This window comes from Balaenoptera ricei, chromosome 21 (assembly GCF_028023285.1).
Source record: "Balaenoptera ricei isolate mBalRic1 chromosome 21, mBalRic1.hap2, whole genome shotgun sequence".
Classification (NCBI taxonomy): Eukaryota; Metazoa; Chordata; class Mammalia; order Artiodactyla; family Balaenopteridae; genus Balaenoptera; species Balaenoptera ricei.
In genome coordinates, this window is record NC_082659.1 from 17,481,599 (window position 1) to 17,508,009 (window position 26,411).

The following is a 26,411-nucleotide window of genomic DNA, read 5'->3' on the forward strand; positions in this document are numbered from 1 at the left end:
GATTAGTTTAAAATCTGCTATCATATCACATCACTGAATTCACTGCATTTTAAATAATTCCATATTCATTTTGATCATATCAATCAATGCATATGACTTACCTATTAGCAGATTTGAAAAAGAATAGCTAGGTATATATTTGCATTTTCCTCAGCTGGAACTATTCCGTCTGAAATACACTATTATAGGAGTATTACACTGTTCTTTTCAAAACTGTTGAAGTGGAGAGAAATCTGTCATAATTAAATGAGATAGCCAATCCTACATAGTAAAACGTAAGAACTTAAACCTCTCTTTGGAGTACTAAAATAATTTAATCATTTACTCATAGACAGTGAACACCTTCTATATGCCAGGAACTGCTCTAAAGGTTAGTTTTATTGCAGTGGACAAAGCAGAGAAAAATTCCTGCCCTTATAGAGCTTACCCTTCAATTAGGGGGTTCTGTATGTAGTATATAAGACAGATGTAACTAAAAAATAGAAGAGCACAGCCACACTGTAAGAAAAATGTCTCAAGTTTAATAAATCTTCTCTCTGGTTGGTTGATATGTCGTTATTTTTCATGTCTTGATTTTTTTAAAAATTGAAGTATAGTTGATTTACAATGTTGTTTTAGTTTCTGGTGTATAGCAAAGTGATTCAGTTATACATATACATATATATTCTTTTTCATATTCTTTTCCATTATGGTTTATTACAGGATACTGAATATAGTTCCCTGTGCTATACAGTAGGACCTTGTTATTTTTCTATTTTATATATAGTAGTTTGTATTGAGGGGTTTTTTTACACATTTAAAATAGTCAAATAAGCCACAATTCTGGAATAAATTCTAAAGCATAAATGAGTATGTCAATTTAAATGAAAATGCAACTCAGGGCTGTATGCAGGATATACATTTATTAACAGTGAAAAAGCATTTACCCAAAGTGAATGTTACAAAATACAAAGAGTACCTGCTGCACAGTCTGGCGAGCTCACTCTTTTAGGCATTATTTCAACCTGCGAGGTTTCTCTCTCACTCAGTTTGACCTTTTCTTCCTCTTTTATCTCTAACCAAATTTTTAACTTAAAAATGAAGACAAACAGTAATATTCAATGCCTAACCCCTTTAGCAACAGTTACCAGGGAAAAACATATTAAACAAGTTATCTGCTCTCAAGTCCTAGGTATTTTAAAACTAAATTATCTACTATAATAGAAAACAACAGACCATATTACAACAGCTATAACATAAGTCAAATAAGCAAGTTTGATAAGGTTCACAGATACTACAGTAATAACTAAGGTATAAGTACAACGCTTCCACTGTATCGATCTTTAAAATGCATGCAGAGAGAGAGAGACAGTCTTAATATGTAAGGCCTGGCTTGAGTATCAAAATGAAGTTTCTGTACAGAGTCTAGAAAACAAATACAGAACTTAAGTATACATATAATGTAACTTATGTTTCAATTTCCCTGAAGTCAAGCCAATTGAATAAGAATTCCTGTTTCTGGAATGATAGTTTTCTGAATAAGTTTTACTAATTCAGAAAGTTGGAGATATATGTCTCACATAATTTAAATTATGGAGCAATACAGTCAATGCCCTCATAGGGAAATCCTCATTTAATACTCCCTGACTGGACATTATACTTTTACACTGAAGTATCAGGCAAGAATTTCAGAGGAACACCAACCAAATTCTTTTCTTATGGGGTACTTCAGTTAATTGTTGACAAATTTAAAAGACTATTTGGAACAATTCTTCTTATTTTATTCAAGAAAGAATCTGTAAAGATGACTTAATTGTTAACTGGCTATGTGAAGCCTTACTGGGTATATGGCAAGTTTGGGATCTAAAGCTACACCACCTTTTAAAAGCTGATTTACTTAGTGACAAAGAGGTCATGTAGATTTTCGTTACTCAAAACTTCATCTGCGAACCTGCTTCTCTCTCACTGCATACAAAAGCAACTGCTATGCTTTGGCTAAACTATCTTCTCAAAAGGCAAGGCTGTCCAAAGGCATATAGAACTTTAACGTGCTGGTACATAAATTTAGTTCTATTAATCTCTACTTTAAAGATCTTGGTTTTCCTTTTAAAATTAATCACAATGTTACTTGGCTGTGCAGAAATACTCTCTAATTATAGAAAACTTTTTTTTTTTTTTTTACTTTTAGACTGAGGCAACACAGATATGAATTGAAATTCTAGAAAATATTTATCTAATAGATAATTATGTAAGTTCTAGGTACTAAGGACAAGTGTTCTAAACTTATTATCCAATTTGAATAGAATATTAATATATATTCTACAATAACCTGGATACCTTTATAACCTGCCCTATTCTTGCACAGGAATAAGAGATGCAAGTATCTAAAAGAACATTAGACCCAACAGCAGCAACACTGGCATTATTTGGAAGCCTGGCCTAAAGGCTGGGCTTTACAATAAATAGTATACTTCTCTAACTCTTGACCACTGCTCTTTGAATAGCCTAATTATACAGAACAGTGACTTGCTGTACAGAATTCAACATAATTTCCAAAAAGATAGTTTACAGGTTAAGTCCAAACTTTATTTAAAACTACATTTTAAATTTAACGTTACCAAACATCACAATGGGGAAAAAAAATCAAGACCAAAAAAAATGACAGAAAGAAAAAGAAAAAAACCCCACGGTGTATCAAGGCTTGAATCTGTCCAGAACTCAGTTTTTGATGTTTTAAACTGCCATGGGCAGAAATAAGCACACCTACCAAAATCGCAGTGTCAAACTAATTTACATTTTTTACAGATCAAAACAGATGTTTATTTAGTGCCATTTTCATATATGCACTGACTATGTAAAGAGAGTCAGATGAGCCTCTGAAGACATCTCATGTACTCTGGGCTCCCACCGTCTCTGAAAAACAGAATCACAGTTAATGCCTTATAAGTTACTTACTGAGTTAAGACCTTAGAGAATTTAGTTTAATACTGCTCTCTTCCATTAAAACTTTCACTTCTAATATAAAGTTATTACAAAAGAAACTTAGTTTGCTACAATAATTCCCTGATAACACACAGCAAGAGTTTAAAAGGCATAGGTAAGGGTTTCCATTTTAAGATGGCAGACTAAGCAGATACTTCCTCTCTCTCAAAAAGAAAACCCCACTAGAAAAAAAAAAGAAAAGAAGTATAAAAATGAATAAACCCAGACCAACAGAAGAAGAGTGGTTGTGAGAGAACAGAGGATGGGGAACCACAACAAGTTCCCAGGACGCTCAAAGGGGACGGAGGCAGAGGGAAGAGGGGAGGAAGCTGCAGCCTAGACGCGCTAGCACAGGCGGCAGTGCAGAGGGCACCAACTGAGTCCTGACAGGCAGAAGTGGGCTGAAGACTGGGAAAGTAACTGAAGGTTTGACATTTGGTTTGCACTTCTCTTCACCCTATTTCTTAAAAAAACAAAAAATCTTATATGAGTTTCATCAACTGATGAATTGATGAACAAAAAAGAAAATCTTTGACCTTGATGCAAGAAATGTGCTCCTCTGAGTGGCCCTTGGGTTGTGCTATTAGACCCATAAAGAAGGAAATCTGGGACTATCACTTGGCTCTGCAACAAATCATATTTATATAGAATCATCTTCAGGAAATTATAGAAGATTCAATTATTATAGTTACAAAAACAGAATGTACGTGTGTTTACTTTAATAATGTTAATAACGTAAGAATATGAATGAAACTGAACAGAGGAGGCAGAAGGAAAAGGGGAGGAGCAAGTAGTTGGGTAATGACCAAAGTTGATGGAACTAGAAAATGTATATATTTATAAGAACAAAGGTAACAGAAAAACCAAAAATAATATAAACACTGAAAGAAGAGGTAGGTCTAAATACTTTTCATTTGGGAGACAGGAAATATTATCTAATTTTTAAAATTAAGAAAAATTATAAGAATAGTATTTAGAGATCTAGAGGGTCTCCTCCAAAAGAACTGAAAACCAATAATTAAAAGAAACGGGCTCTTGCCAATCATCACTAACTGCTTTATACCTTTCTTTCTTAAGCCATGTGCATATATTACTTTGTTAGAACTAAAAACAGAAAAATATTATAATACTATTTTATAAATTGGGCAGTTGAACAAATTTTTATAGAACTATGCTTCCTTTCTAATGTTTAGCTTAGATATTCCAGGTACTAGTAGCACATTTAAAAAACAAAACAAAATGATGGTATCAAGATTCAGTAGCTTTTCAATATGATACGGTTAAAACTGATAACACTTACCAGGTTCTTTTAGTGTCTGAGAATTCCCAGCTAATTCTTCAGTCTGCATTTCACATAATATTTCACCAGATAAATGGTTTTTCTGTTCTTCTTCTACCATTTTCTTCCTTAGATCTGCCTTTAGAATGAAAATTAAAAATACAAAATCATTTTTCACCTTAACAATATTTGTTATATAAAGACAACTTTAATTAAAGAGAGCAAAATACCTCTGAATATATTGTCAGTTTAAGTGGTAAATCTTCAACTTTCACAAAGTCTTCTTCATCAGATTTTTGACTTATGTTACCAGATTCTGCTTCCTATAAGATTAACAAATTATATTTAATGACGGCAATCCACTCTATCTCTGGATCTAAACCAAAGTCATCCATGCCAAGAGATAAAGTGGATTCTTACATGTGTATATATGTCAGTAATTCTATCATATTTGCTTTTCTTCTATATTCAGCTCAGTGAATAGAACAGAAATCTAGAGTTCACGGGAAGGGCTACACACTTGCAACTGTGGGCACACAGTCAAGCTTTTCTGTCCCCATTTTATAAAACAAAGAGCCAGTTCACACAGGTTAGAGGAAAAAATAGTAATAGTAATACTGAGGGCTAAAATAATTAGAACAACTACTCTTATTACTTGATATGTTTATAGAATGCATCAGAGCTGTATCCAGCAGAATATAAGTAAACATTTACAGTCTTCCTTCCTTCCTTCCTTTTTTCTTTCTTTCTCTCCCTCTCTCTCCCTCTCTCTCCCTCTCTCTCTCTCTCTGGCTGTGTTGGGTCTTCGTTGCTGTGCACGGGCTTTCTCTAGTTGCGGCGAGCGGGGCTACTCTTCGTTGCGGTGCGCGGCCTTCTCATTGCGGTGGCTTCTCTCATTGCAGAGCACGGGCTCTAGGCGTGTGGGCTTCAGTAGTTGTGGCATGTGGGCTCAGTAGTTGTGGCTCGGGGGTTCTAGAGCACAGGCTCAGTAGTTGTGGCGCATGGGCTTAGCTGCTCCGCAGCCTGTGGGATCTTCCCAGACCAGGGCTCGAACCCATGTACCCTGCATGGGCAGGTGGATTCTTAACCACTGTGCCACCAGCGAAGCCCCTACAGACTTTCAGTATCAACTCCAGAGGTTCAAATAGAAAGATGAGGTATGAACTTAGTAACTCACAAAAGTTACTAAAAAACACCTCACACTGTTTTTCCTGAAAACTGATGTCTTTTATTCTCCTAGTTCTTTGATTTTTAATAGTATCATCATTCTACCAATTACCCAGTAGAAACCTTAGGTTTTTCTTTTTCTTGAAACATTTCTCACCCATGTCTCTCTGTTCAGCTCACTTTGTATTTATATGATAATGGAGGCTCCTAACACAGCTTGCTTGACAACACTTCTTACACAGTCATCAGATTCATCTTCAAAAACCGTGACTTTGACCATTTCACTTTCTTGCGCAAAGACCTTCAGTAGTGTTCCCTGCCTAAAATTCAAATTCAAGACCCTCTGAGATCTAATTTCAAGTTAATTTTGATTGAATGCCTCCTACAGTAATTCTATGCACTCATCAAATGATAACAAGAACAAATCTAGTAAGTAACTTTCACAGTTTTAAATGCAAAATTTTACGGGTAGTGAAGCAAATAAAACAGTTAAGAGAGTTACTCTTTCTACGAATGTTTTGAAGTATTATAACCCCCTTGCTGAGAAGCTGTGAAATCATAAGTATATCTTTGGGCAGAAAACTGATGTTAATTAAAAAATATGTGAAACATATTCTTTAGACCTAAAGGTACATTATTACAAATCCCTTCAGTTTTACTGACAAGAGAAAGTGAAGTATATATAACATATACAGCCCAAGGATCCACAAAAAAAACCCTATTTGCTATAAAATTAAATTGAAACAAACGTCCAGAGTAAAACTAAACTTAGCTACTTACATCATAAATGCAGATTTGCTAGCTTACTTTTCTGTCATCCCCTATACAGAGCTAGGGACTCTAGTGCTGTCAAACTGCTTTATTTCCCATCCCAAATGTAAACTTTCAGGGTTATCAAAGATTATGAAGTGTTCCAAACTGTTGAGAAGTCAAGCGTGGATGGCGTAAGAGATGATTCACATATCACTACCCCTTTAGATCTGAACTTGAACTCCCTCAAGGTTTCCATATAAAACTCATCTCTTTGCTTCTCAAAACTATGAAAAGTGGAATTTTAGGTTTTGAGATGGTCATCTTAATTCACTATCACTCTTCTGTTCAAGTTTAAAATAAGTCTGAGTAAGAAATAAAAATGTTCCGACAGTTTCTAAACCTAAACACAAAGCAGAGTTATGTTTATATACTAGAAATGTTAACCTGAAAATGAAGAAATATGCACAGAAATGAAATGCAAATGATACATACATAGTCATTCACTAACACTGGAGATTCAGTGTCAGGACTTCCAGCCAAAGAGCTTTCAGGAGTTTCCTGGGCAGATTTAACTTCTTTGACTCTAGGCACCAAGGTTTCAATTTCAGTTAAAGGTAAAGGCAAAGCGTTAGGCTGATTAGATGAATCGATGGTAGTAAGAGCGTCCTTTTGGACAGTGCTGTTTAAAGGTTGCTCATTTTCCAAGATATTGAGGTAACAGGGCTTCACAGGAGTGCTATCTTGGTCATCTGTCATCAAAAGAAAGTCTTAACATTAGTGTAATACAACTGTCATTAAATTTACTATTATACCAAATAAAGACTAAACTGTATAAATTAGAGTAATCAAGACATTTAAGACCCAAAAGAAAAGGCAACTAGAAATTATCTTTATCAATGGTTCCCAAATTTATTTGACCAGATTCATCTGGGGATACTTTAAATATTAGATTCCTGAAATGCACCTGATTTCTAATGAAATAGGATTTTCAGGAGTAAGGCCCAGGAATGGGTATTTTTAAAAAATCCCCCGCATTGGTATCTAAAGATACCTTCCTTACAAAATTTTTTTCTGTGTTTAAATATTTGTGAACTATTCTTTAACAGCTGTTTGCAGAAACAAAGCCCTCATGTTTTCTACAAAGGATTTATGGAGAAAAAAAAAAGACATACCTCAGGTCCAAAACACCTTTGAACTTCCATTAGCTAAGAATTTAGATTTTTTTGTTTTTAAGCACATAAAGGGCACTACAGATAATCTTAACATTGAAACTTATTTAGATTTCTTACCTTTACTAGTAGTGGGTTCTTGTTCTGATGGGACATTTTTGCTTTCCGCTGATTTTTCAAAATCGTGCTGTGGAACCTGGAAGGAAAAAGTGATGTCTTAATAGCAGGGCCTAAATATATGGTCACTATGCAGGAGATGCTTGGTAAGTGTGGTATGTCCAGCCTGAGACCTCAGACAGGGGAATTTAAAATACCCCCTGAAAGTGTTTCAGGGAGGCGGCGGTGGCTGCAGTTCCGCGGCAGCCCAGGACAAGGGCTCCTCTTCTCAGCCGCACAGGAACACAAGGAACTGAATGTTACGGACTCCACTAGTTTTCACTGTTTTTTTCAGACCAGACTCTATCTTAAATGAAACTAAAAGACACCTGTTTATATGCAGATGTTAAGTGAAAGGAAGAGGAAATGACGAGGAGGAGAGAAAGATGAACAGAGCTAAGTGCCTTCTGCAGGAGGACAGAAAACTGAAGACACCTCATAACTGGGTGTACCAGATGCTAGGAAGGAAGGAGTACAGTCGTGGGGTGGGAGCTGGTGACAAGGGGACGGTGCTGGTGGTTGTCTGAAGCTGTTTAAGAAATATATGGACCTTTAGATTCCCTCCCCCAGGCTCAACAGAAAATGGGAGATTATGTTTTGGAGAAAAGGAACTAGTGAGCCTCAGACCAGGGGCCACCAGGGAAGGGGTAGGCTGCAGAAAGCACAAGTGAAGACAGGATAAAGTGTCACACTGAAACAGAAAGATCTAGTGCAAGTCTGTATAGAGGTGGGACCCTCAGCCCTAATCCTACATCTAACTGCAGAACACCAACAGCCAAGGAGGCAGAAGGAGACTGGAGGACCCTCCCTACTTTGGAGAAACTAAACCACCCCAGAGAAAAGACCAATAGGAATTAACATTTGGGACTTTCTGTCAAAAACCTATACACTCGGCTACCCTATGGTGAAGCCCAAAAGAACCCCACCTGGCTTTTTGATGTATTATTCTTTAATATAAGCACCAAAGGTACAGTGGATATTTAAAGAAAGCCTCTAGGTGGGTAAGAGAAAATATTGCTTTGATGAAGTAATAGGGTGCTATAAAAAAGTAACAATCAGGAAAAAAGTACTTAGAAATTAAAAATATAACAGTTGAAATAAAAATAATTTCATATAGGTATTAAGGTCAAAGAAATCTCCCAAAAAGTAAAAGAGAAAGAGCAATGAGACAATAAAAGAGAGGAGAAAATTAGATCAACCCATGAGAGCTAATAACGTTTGATAACATTTATTCCAGAAGAAAAGAAGAGAAAATGGTAAGGAAGAAATAAAAGAAATAAAATAAAATTGACCAAACCTGAAGAACATGCTATATTGAAAAGACAACTGAGTACCTAGTGTAGTGAATGAAAAAAGACCTGCAACAATGTATATCACTGTAAAGTTTCAGAGCTCCAGGGTGGGGGTGGGGGGTGGGGGTGGGGAGGTGGGGATGGAGGGAAAGCTTCTAGAGCTAGAAAGAAAAAAAGATATATATGAAGAATCAGAATAAAGAAAGGCAATGGCAACACTGAAAACTAGAAGACAAGGAAACAGTGCCTTCAAAGACCTGAGGGAAAATGATTTTCAACACTGAAGTGTTAAGTTTTCTTAGACAATATAAAGCCTCAAAATATTCTTTGCACTCTTTCTTAGAGAGCTACTGGAAGATGTGCTCCACCAAAATGAGGTAATAAACCAAGGAAGAGAAAGGCAAGATTTGATTCCAGAAACTGAGATCTAATAAAGAACAACAAAGGGGATTCCCAGGCTGGTAGCTATTTAAAGGTCTAAAGAACAGCCAAACCCAGAATGGAGCAGGAAAGGAGAATGCTCCAGGAAGGAAGGACAAAACTGACTAATTGGTTCATGTAGAAAATTCTACTGAAAGGTTTATAAAACTACTGATGGGCATAGCAAAGACTTGAGTTTCTGATGAAAGAAAAGTGAGTAAATAAAAAAATTGAGACAATTATTAAATTCAGGTGAAAAAATGTGTAAGACTTAGCAATAAATAATATTTGCTTAGCTCAACGGTCAGTAATATTTACAAAGTTTGGTTAAATCTAAATATTTGGTTAAATACAGATTTAACCAAAAGGTATAATTAAATGAGGTGGACAGGATTAATATAATTAAATGAGGAGCCGTAAGTGACCTAAAAATCTTCACCTGCTGTAATAGAAGTCAGTAGGTAATGCCTAATACATAAATGAATAAATACACACACATATTATTCAGATGTAAGGAAGTAAACAGCAGAAGCAATCATACAAAAGTTTGCCTCTGGGGCAGGATGAGGTGAAGGTAGGAAAGGGAATGATTTTATTTTGTTACATACCACTTCCATGTATAACTAGAAAAAAATAAAACTTAAAAATCCAGATCTTCTGAAGTAATCACATAGTTTTTTAGGACTTGTTATCAAAAAAAAAAAAAATTTTTTTTTGAAGTGCTTTAAATGTAAACATTGCTAAATACAAAAATAATAATAGTGTTTAGGATTTCAATAAGAATATTAAAGTAGTTTGTATTCATGAAAATGAGAATGGGGAAGTTGTAAATTTTAACATCTGTAAAAAGAATCAGCTTTTTAGTAGTTACAGTAAGACTGGTGGAGGGTGTGTTAGTCTGCACTGGAATACCTGATCGTCGTGTTCATTTTCTTCTGTAGTTTCAGTGTTAGCCTGCAGTGAAGTCTGGACATCTACAGGTCCCTCTTCAAATTCTTCTATTTCTTCATCTTCATTCTCATCTTCTCCACTTCCATAATTAGTCAAAGCCTGAGTTTCAGCTTTGGACAAATCTAAGTTGATTAATAACACAACTTTTAGTAAAATTTCAGCACTTAAATCTTAATAATAGCTACCATTTATTGCATTCCTGCATTGCTCAAGTGCTTTACATACAGTATCTGAAATCTTTAAAACAGTAAGTACTAGAAAACTGTGGTGTAGAAAGGACAGGTAATTTAGTCAGGGTCACACGGAAATTCAAATTCAGAGTTGCTTGACACCTAATTCCATAATCATTCCACTCCACCAAACTGTTTCAATAAGCCATCTATAAAGAACTAATGTATAAACCTAGTCTAGAACCTTCAGACTTACTAATAGACACTGGACAGTCTTCACTTTCTTCATCTTCCTCTTGATCAGAGACATCAGAGCTCACATTTTTGGGACCATCACCATCATAAACCTCAGCTGTTTGAGTCTGTTTAACTGTTTCAGTCTCATCCTTGTCCTAGCCACAAATAAATTTGAGTAATTAATACCTTAAAGTACATTTTTAAAAGGTATACAGTAAGTCTATCATAAAAATTAATAATAGTTATTATCTAATAAAAAATATAAAGAATCATTTTAAATTTAGTTCTGTTTTTAAAAGAAAATAAAAGTTTGTCAGAAGAAAGGATATTTTATGATATACTTTGCTCTCAAACATTAAGGTAAAAGCTACTTAAATTATTTAATCTTTTGTTTCAAAAGCATTATTAGCACATACTTTGTCTTCATCATCAATTTCTCCAGCAGGTGAGCCATGATCTCCTTCAAGAATCCTTTTGGCCTATAAGCAAATCAATTAAGCAGAATTTAGGGGTAACCATTCATCATTACACTTAAGTACTCAGTAAACCTTAACAAATGCTGCACTTTTTAACCATCATCCAAAGAGTTGAGTGTTTTCTTAGAAATGTAAATTCAACTCTTTCATTTAAATCTTTTAAACGAACAAAACAAAAAGCAACACTGTCTACTGGACATCTCTTTGGATGTGTAAGAAATATCACGAACTTACTAAATCCAAAACAAAAATTTAGATTCCTTCCCTTCCAAAACCCCATCTTCCTTCAGTCTTCCCAATCTCAGTAAATGGCTCTTCATCCACCCAAATGCACAAGCCAGAAAACTAGGAACCAGCCTGTACTTTACTTTTATTATCCACACTGAAACTATTAGAATGCGTTATTGACTCAATCATCCAAAGGTATCTGTTGTTACACACTCAAAGATAAGACACATAATTTCTTACCTGGACTATTGCAACAGCCTTACAACTGGTCTCTCTGCTTCCATCTCTACTCTTCTACAATTCCTAATTAATATCATATCCAGACAAATCTTAAACTGAGACTATGTCACTCCTCTACTCCAAACTTTCCCATGAGTTTCCATCATGCTTACAACAAAATAAAATATAAGGTCTCTACCACAGTTTCTAAGGTTCCATAACTTGGTCCTACCTACCTCTGTGTACCTCATCTCCTACATGCTCGTCTCATTTAAAGTGTTCCTGCCTCCCTGGCCTTCTCTCTATTCTCCAAAACACTCAATCCTGCCTTAAGAGTCTTTCTTTATACTTAACAGTTCTCTCTGCCTGGAATGCTCTTCCCTTTCATCTTCATTATAAACTCCTCTTGTCCCTCCATGGCTTACCTCACTTTTCATCCCCTGAAGGAGCCTCGTGATTCCGCCATCTAAAGCAACCCTTCCTATCATTTTTTTAATAGTATCATCGTCTTTTATTTTTTTCAAGCTCTAAGCAACGACTGAAATGATGTGAAACTTATTTATGTCTACAATAAAAAACATTATGAAAAGTGTGAAAAAGATGACTTGACTTTATCTACTTTAGATTTCAGGAAGAAGGGTTATCTGTTTCCGTTTTGGGTCTTGACCTGCTTTCCCTCTCATGATTGGAGTCAAGAAAAGGGTGCTTGTCTAGGGAAAAAGCCTCCTGGTATGCCTTAAGTTGAGGGAAAAAAAACATCCAATTTCATATGTGATCAAGACTACTTTAACAGGGTATAAGCAGCTACAGGGATATACAACCAAAGCCCTGACTAATAACAAGCATAAGTGTTGGCTGGAGTGATAAATACTCCCGGGGCATCTGCTGGGATTGGCAATAACCACGGCAGGCAGCTGGCCACGGGCCGGATCCCACTCCTCCTCTCTCTTCTGGAAACCTGCGTTAAGTGGCAGTAACGTGAAGTGGCTATCTGACAATTCCTGCCACCCGTTCCTGCCTGCATTCCTGATTAACTCCTATTACTAAAAAACCTACTTTTGCTGAGGTCAAGTATGATTTTAGTTACTCATAATGATCAAGAACTACATTTATATGCTAATTATAACTACTCCTAAAATCAAAATGCATGTAATTTACCTCTTTCGCGTAAGACTGTATCACGCCAGCTGCTTCTATTTTCCTTTTGCATCTCTGTTTAACAGTTATACTATTATTATCCAAATCTTGCATGAGTTTAAAGAAAGCCAATTCGTTAAATAACACTTCAGATATCTCTACAAGAAGATCTTCTCCACAATCTTTCAGTTTTCTGCCAGCAAATTTTGCCAGTGAATCCTGTTCAAAGATAAACCAAATAGCTTTAAGATTACAGTAAACTTCAACTGTGGGTAAAGCAATACAAACAATTAACAAGTTTAAATTATAATACTCACCAATGAGAAAACAATATTATTACTTTTTAGTATTGAAAAACTTAAACCTAATGGCTAAGACAGGCTAAGAAAAGATATATTAATATTACTAAGTAGGAATCTTGCTAGTCCTGCTTACAGGTATACAAAAGAACATATGGTCATCCACAGCTTTAGTCCCTATGTAATATAACTGCTAGCCACAAATACAGAAGATAAGGGATTCCTAATCTCACAAGAGGTCCCACACAGTACCAGAGGATATACATATGAACCACAGTGAAAAGCTGGAGCGCCGTGAGAGACGAAAACACCATTAGATACTTTTCCAGTTTTCCCCTTTATGTAAGGCAGCCAATCACTCTAATTTAAAGTTTCTCTTCAAAATCAGTCTAAAAGTAAACTTTAGTTCTATTTAAGCTGAAATATAGTATCATCAAATGAACAAGTCTGCTATACTCTACACATTTTTTACAAAACCGCTTTTATTTTTCTTTCTTCCTAAAAATATGGACTATGCTATTTAGAAAACAGGCAAACAACTCTAATGCTCAGTGCCCCCTCCCTCCCAAAAAAACACCTTATCTAGCACAGTGATGGAGAGAAGTACAAACCCTGGGTCCTTCATGAAAAAAAATTCACTGAATAGGTTTTGTAAGAGAAAAAGTAGAAGACTAATTTAATCTCTACCTCAAGAAAATTTTCAACTCTGGGCAAGATTTAATGTAAACTAACTTTTATTCTTCATGTAGGTCTCCTTGCGAAAAAAATTAGGAATAAGATGAAAGAAAAGCAGTCGAATTTTCTTAGACTTAGAAAAAAAAAACTTACGTGCAAATTAATATATGGAATCTGCCCACAATTGTAACAGTAGACAAAACTGAGGAAGGGCTGCATGGATCCTGATTAACAAAAACATTTAAAGTATCAACAGTTTCTCTTTCAACCTGACTCTAAAATGGAGTTCTTTCTTTCTGTAGGAATAAGTTACCTAGTTAAGTTTATAAAAATACATTTATCTAAAAATTATCCTAAACATTTTAAAACAATGCATAACACCACAGATGTCTTATATTCCTTATGTGTTAGTACAACTAGATTAAATAGAGCCAGGACAATTTAGGATCTATTACTATAGATTTATATAGATTATATAGATTTATATAGATTACTATAGATTTCCTGAAATTTATACTTCAGTCTTATTAAAAACAAAATGAAAAATTATAGTGATGGAAAAGCACATCAACCTAGGGTTTTTAAAAATTTGATGGACAAAGTGAAAATACTATCTCTAAAACCAATTTAAATTAAACACAGGAATAGGAAGCAAGGAAAAATTTTACAGGAAAATTCTGTAATACAGATGAAAAGAAAAACATATTTTCCAGTTTGGAGCAATAATACACATCACTGAACTATCTCAATGGGAAAACATACCGGTGAATTTAACTGTCAAGATGTTTATTATATGGAGTAATTATGGTATCCCTACTCATTAACACAGGGGTTCTCCTCCTTGGCACTGTTAACATTCCACAAGGTGCTACTACCAGCCCCTCCCTGCCTGTTGGTCTGAGGACACTGCTAAATGCCTCCCGGGAGGCAAAACTGCCCCAGTTACAAACCACTAACCGTCACATGATTTAGTTATTGTTACAGCCTAAGAAGTCTCTACAATCAAAAGCTAGCTTCCGGCTTCTACAATTTCCCAGATTGGTAAAAATAATTATTTTAGAAAATATCACGGAATACTTTTTAAACAATTCAAACTTGAAATGCTCTTATTGGGTAGGAGAAAAATCAAAACAAACTTTTATTAGAGTTGGGACAGGCCTTAGAGATGATAAAGTTAAATGAAGACACAGGCCCTAATCCAACTTTTTTTTAACTAAGTAAGCAATAACCTAAGAAGTATTAAAATGTCATCCCAAATGGATGCTAGAATGAATATCTACTTGAATAAACTGTGTAATGTCAGAAAATGGCGGGAAAAAAAAATCCTAACCGCATGGTACATATTGAAGTCATACAAGTACAAACTCTTACCTGTAATATACTTCCAAGTTGTTTATGGAAGAACTTTACAAACTCTTTGCTCTCATCGTTTTGCTGGGTAAGAGTCAAAACCATGCGTCTTACTGACGTCAGAAGTTGAGAAGAGCATACTTCATCCATGTGCTCCTGAGAAAAATCCTAGTTGGTTAGGATGTAACTTACCTTGTTTAAAAACTATTAATCCACATAATATGAGATTGTATTTTTCTTGCATAAGCTCTTCAGCTTTTAGATGCACACTTGGAAACTTCATTCATAAGAATAGCCAAACTCCCCCCTACACACATTAAAAGGTTTGCAAATTTTGACTCACCATAGCAGATAACAGCCAGTAAAAGAAACTGGCTGATTCAACATTTTCCATCACTTCCTTTCTGTACTTTAAGGAACTACTCATGCCATGGTTTCCATATTGCCTGTATTCCTATTTGCAGTTCAGTTCATTTCAACTACTCTCACAACCACACTTCACCTTCCACCCAACTTCCTCTGCGTTATCTTCTAACTTTTCTAAGCCTTGGCACTGCTGACATCCTGTGCATTGTAGGATATTTAGCAGCCCTCTGGCCTCTACCCACTAGAAGCAAATGGCACCCTCCACTCTCCCAAGTTCTGACAACTAAAAAACATACCCAGACATCACAAAATGTTGTTAGGGTCAAAATCACACCCAGTTGAGAACTACTGTCCTTTCTTAACAAGCCCCTTTGGGCAACTCTCTTCATCACCTTAATCTTCCTTTGGAAGCATGTGCAGGCTGCATCACAATCCACACCACCGTTAACTTCCTGAGGTGCGTCCTAACGCATCCTTACCAAGTAACCTCAAGCTTCTGGTCCTTTCTGCCACTCAACTCATCGGGCAGGTCCTCTAACCTTGACTCACGTTAAGTTTGTGGGGTTTTTTCCCCTTCCATTACAAATGTGTAAAACAAGGTGGCCAAACTAGATGATGTCTAAGATCCCTTAAATCTAAGGATTTAAGCTCATTTTTAAAAAATTCATGTGTCAAGGCAGGCAATTTAATAAAAAGACAACAGTCCCCGTCTTCAAGGAATCAAATACCAGTGGAGGAGTCGGATCATGAATACATCAATCACTACAAGCTACGCACTGTCCAGTAGGTGATACTTTTAAACTGCAGGGACCGTTTCTTACTCATCACCTAGCACAGCTGCTAGCTCACAGGAGATACTCATTACTTGCTGAATAAATAAGGATCCTAAAAGAAGCACACACTAGGTGCCCTAAGGAGCTGTGGGAGCATATCAGAGCACTGAAGAAAGGTCAGTCAGGCAGAAAAGAGTGACAGCATTTTATATTTTCAATGATGACTAGTTGCACAAAGGGCTGATATATGAAAAAGAAATGGCAGGTATAGGAAATGTTGAGTAGTTTGAAACAAGTATTTATCTAGATGGAGAGCAGTGAGAGATGAAGCTGGGAAACTAAACCACATGCAGTGGTGAAATCTCTCGACTTCAAAGATATGAATTAAGATTATGCTATTGGCGAGAAGGAAGTAAAACTAACTGCTCTTAGGGGCAAAATCAATTTTTGACTCACAGGTGATAGAGGGTAAGAGAAAGGAAGTCTAGCTTAGGTGACTGGGTGTAAGGCAAGCTTAGGTGACTGGGTGTAACAAAGAAGTTCTATAATCTTAGAATCTTAGTTCTTAGTTCTATAATCTCACCCGGAAAGTCAAGATTTGAAGTGAAATGAGACATCATAAAATAGTTAAAATCAGACCATTAGTCCTACTCATTTTGTTGGCCTCAGAAACTGTCTGCAATGCTAAATTTAGTAGGGGATCCTTATGAAAGGATATAACTTAATCAGACACAAAACTGTAAATGCAATAAAATTTCCTGAGATGGTCGCATTCCCTACACATAAAGCTAAATCATTTATATTTTTTAACACTTAGAAAATAACTGTACATATCAGATAAATATCACTAACAATATACCTAATTCAACCAAAAAGACATGTTTAAAAGTATTTATTGAATTACAATAAAACAAAAACCTATAAGAAAAAAGGTAATGCTTTGTTGTCTATGCCTAAGATAGAAGCAAGCAATGACCTGAATAGTTTGTCAATTTACTTTAGGGAATGGTTTCAAACTCTTAAATGAATATCTACCTATCTATCTATAAGAATATATATATATTCTTATAATTTATAGGAATATAAATATGTGAGGGGGTGAATACATATTTTAATAAATGCACAGGAATAACGGATGAAACTGATGTATTTGTCTTATCTCCTCAGATTCCCTTCATCTAGTCTCTGAAGTCCTTCTTGAGTGAAAATACTAAGAAATCGAGAAAGACATTATTCTAGTGGGGAGATACAGGCAAAAAATTGTGATACTTTGTCATAAGTGCTGTAATAAAAATATGTACCAAGTATCCCTGAAGCAGTGACAAGAAGGAGAAATCCTGCCTGCAAGTACATGCTAACATACTTCAGCTGGGTCCTCAAGGGTGTGACTGCCAGAGGAAGGGTGAAGGGCATTCGAGGCAAAGGAAGTAAAATGGGCAAGGTGCCTTTTTGAACAATGTCAAGGAGGATACAAGGTACGTGGGAAGGAATAGTTATGAGGCTGGGACCAGGCTATAAAAGTTTTATGAGCGATGCTGAATCTGATCTGGATTCTATAGGCCAACTGTTTTCAAACTATACTTCAAACTGCACTTGATCAGTTTGAAAACCACAGTCAAGGTTTGGTGGATCCATTCACTTACTAATTCATTAAGTATTTACCAAGTACCTACTACCTGCATGTACTATACTTGGCATGGTAAGACAGTGACCAAAACAGTTTAACATCTCTGATGTAAATCTTCCATTACTTCATGGAGCTTACATGTAACAAGGGAGACAGACAAAATAAATAAGCAAATATTAAATAGGTTATAAGGTGACAAGCACTATGAAGATAAAGAAAAGCAGATAAGGAGTAGGGGAGATCTGCTCACCCAATAAGTAACATTTGATTAAAGCCTTGAGGGTTCAAAGGAAAAAGCCATGCAGGTATGATGAAGGAAGAGCATTCCAGGTAGAAGTATCAGCAAGTGCCAAAGCCTTAAAAGTGCTAGGAACGCTAGCAGGAGAGTTGAAAGATTAGAAGAGGAAGCAGAGACAGAAAGAGCCATTTGGAGCTGCTGCGGGTGCCCAGGAAAAGGCTAAGTTTTTCACTTTTCACATGGAATAATTTGGGCATAGACAGATGGATCCTCTCTCTCCTCTTGGCTATCACATCTCTTCAGAGAAAGCAGTTTCTATAATTGCCTTTTCAAAGATCTCTCTTCTCTTAAAATATTCCAAAGAAAGCAATTACTTCCACCGAGGGAAGAAATGTAAGTATATGGAAACAACTTTCTGTTGTCAACATCTTACACATTGGCAAGTACAAGTAGGTTGTAAGAAATGAGCCCAATGACAACATATTTTGTAGTTTCCCACATCTGAATGAAAAGACTGTCTTTTCATTTCTAGTTTTTTAAATTTCCATTTTAAATGGGACTGTAAAAGGGGCCATCTCAGAAAGAAGCCCTGGCTTGCACGCTTCTTTCTCTCCCCTTTTCATTGTCATTAAACAAAATTAATGGTACTGCTTACTATTCTGTTAGTAGGAATATAAATTGTTAACCTTTCTGAGGGACAATGCACATAAGGCCCCAAAGCCTTAAAAATATTTATACCCTTAAAGCTCAAAATTCTATGTCTAAGAATTATTTCTGATAAATAAAATAAATAAAATAAAAATGGGATGTGTATTTAAATTTAGCTCAATCATTTAAGTATTGTTCATAATAGTGAAAAAGAAACCAGAATAAACATAAATGTTTAACAACAGGAACTGACAAAATAACAGGAAATTCTGTTCTATGAATACTCAGCCCTCACAGTAGCAATCAACATAGCTCACTGCTGGCAGTCCTACTTAGTCAACTCTGGCTCTTCCTCTTTTGCACAACTTTTATATGTTTAATCACCTGATCCTGGGCCCCAGTTCTAGGCCACCTTCTCTTATCTAGTGCTGGGCTTTAGGTGACCCTACCTACTGTTAGTAGGACCGGATTTCCAAAATATATCCCAACTGTCTACTTCTCCCTTTAGTACCACACCCTTGTCTAAGCCATTATCATTTCTCACCTGTCTCATTGCTCTTCTGACCCCTATATTTAATTCTCCATAAACAAACCAGACTTTGTTTCTCTCTTACTTAAAACCTTCTAGGAGTTTCCCTTCGAACTTCGAACAAAATCCAAACACCTAACCATACCTATGATGTTCTATGTAACTGGCCCTTCCCCCTTCTCCAACATCATCTCACACAAATTTCCTACAGCCACATGGTCCTTCATCCAGTTCCTTAACATGCCAAGCTAGCTTCTACTTTAAGGCCTTCCTCTGTCTGGCATGATCTTGGCTTAAGCTGGCTCCTTATGCACACCCCTGCTTAAATGTTCCCTCTTTAAAAAGTCTTCACTGATCATCCAGTCAAAAATAGACACCATCACATCACCATATTTTAATTCTCTGCATGGCATGTATGACTACCTGATATATATCTACTTATATGTTTTATATTTGCTTGTTTTTTTAATTCATATTCTCATCTTAGCATGTAAGCTCCATGTTAGCAAAGGTCTTGACTTGTTCACTACTATATGCCAGGTTTTGTGGACAAAGCAGGCATCTTACAAATACTTTTGAATGAATAATGAATCAATAGTGTGTAACCATTAAAAAATACGCTGTAGAAAATAGCAATTCAGAAAGATGTTTATGTTATTAATATCTGAAAAAAGTAGAATGCACAAATATATGGACAAAATATTACAGAAAGGTTGACAAAATATTGACAGGAGCTATCTCTGGGTGACAAAATTATGGGTGATTTTTAGTTTTCTCTTTTGTTTACCTATTTTCTTAATTTATTACAATGGAGTCTTTGGTATGAATTTTAAAAATAAATACAGAAGTTTGTTTATTTTAAAAAATTGCTTACCTTCAAAAAGGGAATGACTTCTTTCATAATTGCTTTAATTTGCCGGTCCAGTTGCTGCGTATCAATTCTAGGACATGGGACGGTAGAAACTTCACTTACAGGTTGCTGTGAACTATGATTTTCAATAATAGGAGTTTCCGCTTCAAAAAAGAAAATGCTGTATTAGCAAAATAAAGTCTATGATGTTATATGTATACCTTTATGCAAAATTCTAAAGAATATTAAACTCTGATGATTTTATGCTAAAATAACACAAAGGAACAGCCATGTAGTTCTAGTACCCCTGATAATTAAAAGAAAAGTGGTCCAAAAAATCCCCGTTACACATCACGCGGGGCTCTTAATTTTTTATATATGGAGCGATGAGTCTTACTTTTAATCAGTTCAAGAACACACCTTCTAAACCATCACCCGTAGTCGGGGCAGCAGCACCACCATCCTCATCCTCAATAATCCTGCAGGTGCATCTGACATTTGTGTTACTTTCAGCCTCAGTCTTCATACGCTCATATTCTCTCATTCTGGCTAATGCTTGATCTAAGTGAATCACAGTGTTACCTGCATATGGAACAGAAATATTTCTAGAGGATATAAAAGCGAACTTTTTCACGTATTCCATAAAATTTATTAATAAAAAAATAATGTCTGAGCATAAGGAAGAAAAACTAGCTTAACAAGTTCCAGATACTGTACTATTTGGGTACCTGGCATACATTATCACATTTACTTAATCCTTAAAATAACCCTATAAAGTAGATGATAGTACCCTCATTTTCACGGAACTTAAGTGACTGCCCAAGGTTTCACAGCCAGTTAAATACAGAATCAAGAATTGGAACCCAGCCCTCTCAGACTCTCAAGTCCATACATTACTTCACATAAACAGTACAACAAAAACTAATTCCAAAATGTCATACAAATTCTGATGTAAATAATCCAACCTAATACAAGCAATTAAGGTAGAGAAAAGACCTAAGAATGAGATTTCCCAATTCTTCTTTGTCCACTTCAGACAAAGCTAGTGGTGAAGGATTGTGAATAAACAATCAGCTAATGAAACTAAACAGGTAGGATTCAAAATCTCTTGGCAACTCAGAAAGTAGGGACAATTAAGGGAGAGAGGGTTGGCTACAGAGTGATTTTTCTCTATAATGAGATGAGCTCAGTACAGACTCGACAGGTATTTAATCAGAGGGAGCTAGGGCCTAGAGGCCTCGTAATTAGGGTAAGGCAAAAGGAAAACTTACTGCTTACTAAAAGGTAGGTACCTAACGATAAAGCAGGGCTTGGCCCTTTTCTTTGTAGTGGAAAAGGCCTTTGAAATCATCTAAATCTTGTTCTCATCATATAAACAAACACTAGAATTATAGAACATTAGATTATTCTATCAACTAAGTGCCCCGGAAGTCTGAATGATTGAATACTTGGGTATAGTTAGATGTGCTACAGTCTGGAAAATGAATCAGGCACGTGGGCATCTTTCTTTTCTCTAATTTCCTTTCCGAATTTAGGACTTGGGTTTTTTTCTCTCTGACCTATGCAACCCTCTAAGCTTTTGTTTTACTACTGATGTAAAAAAATGCAATGTGCCATGCCTCAGAGTTACCTGGATTTCCCACTATAAATTATATATGCTAAGAAATTTCAGTTCTTACCCAAATTATGAAGTTAACATTTTTATTGAAGATGTGATTGGATGAGGCATTGCTACCTCTGAATTTTTCCTACTGACTAACTGGAAGATCTTAAAGGATGACCTTTAAGAGAAAGGAAATTAACATTCTCTGAACTTCTATTAGGCATGCTAGAGAGTTCTGTGTATTTTTCACAAGAACATAGCAAGGTAAATAGGATCCCATTTCCTTAGTATATATATATATGCAGAGAGTCAGAAAGGTTAGATGATTTGCCCAAAGTCAAAGAGTTTAACAATTCTTGAATTTAGACTGATGGATGGACTTGTAAGTCCACATTCTTTCCACCACATCTTGCCTTTCTAGACTTTTGTTTCCTTATCAATGCCATTCAAAGACTATATTAAAGTCGTGTTCTAAGATTATAAAAATTCTGCTTACCCAGATCATCTGTTGCAAAAGGCTCAAAATTTGAAGATACAGACATGACACTAGCATTATCAGCATCATTTTGCTCACTTATTTTATGTGTTTCTCTCTCAAAGTTCTTCTCAAAAGTTTCCTAAGTTATAGTTTAAAAAAACAAATAAAAGTCACTAATATTTCTTTTAAAATTTTATGATTAATATTAAAAATTTAACATAGAAACTAAGTATTTGCATAAAACACTTAAAGCTGTGATATAATGAAAGTTATAAAAAGTTGAATACAGAGTCACAGAGAATATTAAAATATTAAGTAACCTTGTAGAACACTTTGTCATTATGGAGATGAAAATACACAGGGCCAGCTACTAATTAAACTCTAACTTGGAAAAGGTAACATTATTTCTACACTATCAGAGAAACTCCATCTTCACACTCTAACAATGCTTAGTACCTTACTATGATATCTGGTTGTCTCAGAAGAAAAACATGACAGCATTATTCATATTTTTTAAAATTAACTTTATTGAAGTATAATTTACATACAATGCACCCATTAAGTGTACAGTTTGATGAGTTTTGAAAAATATATGTACCAACGCAACCATCTTTCCTAAATATAAAGACCATTTCCACCAGCCCAGAAGAGTTCTTCTGTATCCTCTACACCCCACTCATATGATTTCTATTACCACAGATTAGTTTTGCTGGTTCTAGAGCTTTATATAAAATGGAACCACTCATTATATACTCTTCGGTGTCTGGCTTCTTTCACTCAGTATGTTTCTGAAATTAATCCATGTTGTTGTGTGTTTCAGAAGTTCATTATTTTTTAATGGCTGAAATAGTATTCCATTGTATGGATATACCACCGTTTGTTTATCCATTTATCTGGTGATGTTCCAGTTTGAGGCTATCATGACTAAAGATTCTATGAACATTAGTGTACAAGTATTTGTGGACATGTTTTCATTTCTCTTGGATGAGTACCTAGAAGAGAAATTGCTGGGTCACATGCCAAGTTTATGTTTAAGTTTATAAGAAACTGCCAAACTGCTTTCCAAAGTGGCTGTACAATTTTTACAATCCTACAAGCAGTGTGAGAGTTCCAATTGCTCCAAATTCACACCAATACTTCTTATTTTCAGTCTTTTAAATTTCAGCCTTTCTAGTGGACGTGAGGTAGTACCTCATGTAGTTCTGATTTGCACACTGGTCATTTATATATCTTCTTTTGTGAAGCACATGTTCAAATCTCTTGCCCATTTTTTTTGAGTTGATTTCTTACAACTGAGTTGTAAAAGTTCCTTACATAGTCAGGATTTGTCTTTTACACAGTCATTTGCCAGATATATGTACTGAGGTTGTTTTCTCCTAATGGTATCTTTTGAAAAGCAGAGAGATTTTATTTTTATGAAGGCTGATTTATCAATTTTTTTCTTTTCATATTTAGTGCTGTGTCCTACAAAATCTCTGCTTATGTCAAAATCATGACGATTTTGCTTTCTTTTAGAAGTTTTATAGTTTTAACTTTTCCAGGACTATAAGTAGTTTCAAATTAATTTTTGTGTATAGTGTGATTAGGAGAGAGCCTCAATTATATTTTGACTGTAACTCATTTCACAATTGTGTTCTTTCCTAGCTACTGATCTTTTAAAGTTTTCTCTTAAATTATGAAATGAAAGGTTTGTCCCTGATTAAAGGAAATTCAGGCATTAGGGAACATGTTTTAAGAAATGGAACCATTTTGCTACTCCTTTAAGGAAGACTTGAAGGTAGATGTGCCTTTGCCATTTTATAGCACCCTGGAGTAGAAGATGCAAATTGTTTCTTCCTCTTCCTAAATCTCAATTCCTCAACCTCCTTGACTATAATCCCCAGATGTCTACTTTAATTCTCTCTTTCATGGCATGAAGACTTTTTTTTTTTTTTTTTTTTTTTTTATTTATTTATTTATTTATTTTTGGTTGTGTTGGGTCTTCGTTTCTGTGCGAGGGCTTTCTCTAGTTGTGGTGAGCGGGGGCCACTCTTCATCGCGGTGCGCGGGCCTCTCACCATCGCGGCCTCTCCTGTTGCGGAGCACAGGCTCCAGACACGCAGGCTCAGTAGTTGTGGCTCACGGGCCCAGTTGCTCCGCGGCATGTGGGATCTTCCCAGACCAGGGCTTGAACCCATGTCCCCTGCATTGGCAGGCGGATTCTCAACCACTGCACCACCAGGGAAGCCCGGCATGAAGACTTTTACACACTCTGAAAGGTATGTGTAAAAGCTCCATAAATGGAACTCAAAGGACCTTGGCCTAGAAACATGGAGAATGAGACTCTATATCCATCCAGTATGGCAACCACTAGCCATGCAGCTATTTAAATAAAATTTAAAATTTAGTTCCTCAATTCCATTAGTCACATTTCAAGTGCTCGATAGCCACATGTGGCTAATGGGTACTGTATTAGACAATGAAGATATAAGACACTTCCATCACTGTAGAAAGTTCTACTGGATAGCACTGCTCTAGATCTGCTAAGACACCTACTTATAAAGTATCACTGCATCTTTAAATTTTAACTTTAAAACCTTGTCAGGTTAACTTTATCATAAATTGTAGCTCAATTTTCAAAATTTACTGTTGACGATGCAAACCAATGGGCTCAAACCCTTTAAAATAACTGGAGGTAATGCCGCCTATCTGAAATCTGGGTACAAAGAAAGGCACTGGAGTTAGGGATATAAAATTACTAAAAAAGATTTCTAAGAACAGACACTCTTCATGCTCCCTCAGTAAGTTATTTCAATGCCTAATCAACTTAAATGTAACCTAGTATCTCCTATTTTTTATGTATACAGCTGGACCACTTTTCATTTCCCACAAAAAAAGAGAACACAATTTTCAATTAATTAAAATAACAATTAATCCCAAGTAGCAATTAGTTACATTAATTTGTATTTGCTATTATAAAGTCAATCAAAACCATGTAGTTTTTGCACACAGGTTTATGTTCATAGTAGTTTAGGAGTTGGAGCCGAGTGAAGAAAAGTTTTAAGCAGAAAAGATGACTTGGGGAAGTATTGTTTTAAACATGAGTAAAATAAAAGAGCAAAAATTGAGAAAAAGTCCTCAGTAATTGTAAGGAAATTACTATACATGAAGAAGAGAAGATGATCTTTTGAGAAAACACTATCTTTCCAGAAAAAAAGTATGTTATCATATTAACAATGGGCAGAAACACAGTAATATGCTTCCAACTCTATACCTATAGCAGGTATTTGCTAATCAATTATGGCACTCTTATCCATGAACATCCAGGTGCTGAAGTTGGTATAAAAAAGAATGTACTTGTTATCCCAGGACCACATATAATCTTTCACAATAGAATCATGGTCTGATCCTTTAAATAGGTGATTTCAAATGCCTAGTTCATTATCTCCTCAGTATCCTCGTAGTTCGCCATACAGTCATTCAATCCACTATGTGTGAGGTAGGTGTTATTTGGAGGACACAGTTTATTGAAAATATACACTTTCCTCACCACTCTTTTCCATTTCCAGGCCCTTTGTACTTTACTCAAAAATTTCTTCATCAATTTTAATACATTAAATTACATTTTCTACCAGGCTTTCTTTTGTCTAGGTTTCTCTTCTAACTCAAAGACTAACTCAATTTATCTTGTATTTACTCAAGGGTTCTTTGATCTAACTGCTGTCTGGTTTACTCAATGTCTTGAACGAAGACAACAATTTTTACTGAGTGTCTATTATGACTCAACTCCTATGTTGGACAAAGGAGATATAAATATGGCTACTTTAAACCTTATAACCTATCATTAACTTTTGGTGTTTGACTGCTGTCATATTGTGACTGAATTTTATACCTCACCTCAAAATAAAGCAATACATTACACTCAGCTTTTTAAAAATGCTAAAAACCAAATACATTAGGTATACTCACAATTTATTAACAACCTACTTAACTTTTGTTAGCTGCATACTGAAATTATGTCTACATTTCATTAATCATTATCAGCTTACATCATCAGTAGTAGCAAGGCTTTCACTGGGAGTAAGTTCTGAGTTTGATGCTATCCAAGTACCAGAATTCACTGACTTTACGTTTTCCCCTTCTTTTTCATGGTTCTCAGAAATATGTCTGGATACTATGTCCTAAATAAGGAAATAAGATAGCTATGAAAAACATTTGTGTTTAATCACAAAATTAAAAGTAGAAGTAGATACCAGAACAAATGCAATACTCCTGACCTCAAAGGTTAACTACGAGGAAGACATAACATTTAGGATAAAACACTAAAAAATTGCTCAGAAAAAGACTTTCTCTAAAGCTACTTGAGCTATATAAGATTATT

General features: G+C 35.5%; 1 protein-coding gene across 22 annotated transcripts in view; it reads right to left on the reverse strand.

The window, feature by feature from the left end:
* Positions 1-883: 883 nt before the first annotated feature.
* PCM1 (pericentriolar material 1) overlaps positions 884-26,411 on the reverse strand; it is an 88,450-nt gene continuing 62,922 nt past the window's right edge. For all 22 annotated transcript variants that reach the window (XM_059909755.1, XM_059909764.1, XM_059909767.1 and 19 more), the window contains 14 exons: positions 26,080-26,211; positions 22,070-22,190; positions 20,391-20,552; positions 19,995-20,134; positions 14,961-15,095; positions 12,637-12,834; positions 10,972-11,034; positions 10,575-10,710; positions 10,110-10,270; positions 7,450-7,525; positions 6,653-6,909; positions 4,471-4,563; positions 4,262-4,379; positions 884-2,892 (listed from right to left, as the gene is read on the reverse strand). In XM_059909755.1, coding sequence (XP_059765738.1) covers positions 2,867-2,892; positions 4,262-4,379; positions 4,471-4,563; positions 6,653-6,909; positions 7,450-7,525; positions 10,110-10,270; positions 10,575-10,710; positions 10,972-11,034; positions 12,637-12,834; positions 14,961-15,095; positions 19,995-20,134; positions 20,391-20,552; positions 22,070-22,190; positions 26,080-26,211 — 1,818 coding nt within the window. In that variant the 3' untranslated portion in view covers positions 884-2,866. The remainder of the gene's footprint in view (positions 2,893-4,261; positions 4,380-4,470; positions 4,564-6,652; positions 6,910-7,449; positions 7,526-10,109; positions 10,271-10,574; positions 10,711-10,971; positions 11,035-12,636; positions 12,835-14,960; positions 15,096-19,994; positions 20,135-20,390; positions 20,553-22,069; positions 22,191-26,079; positions 26,212-26,411) is intronic.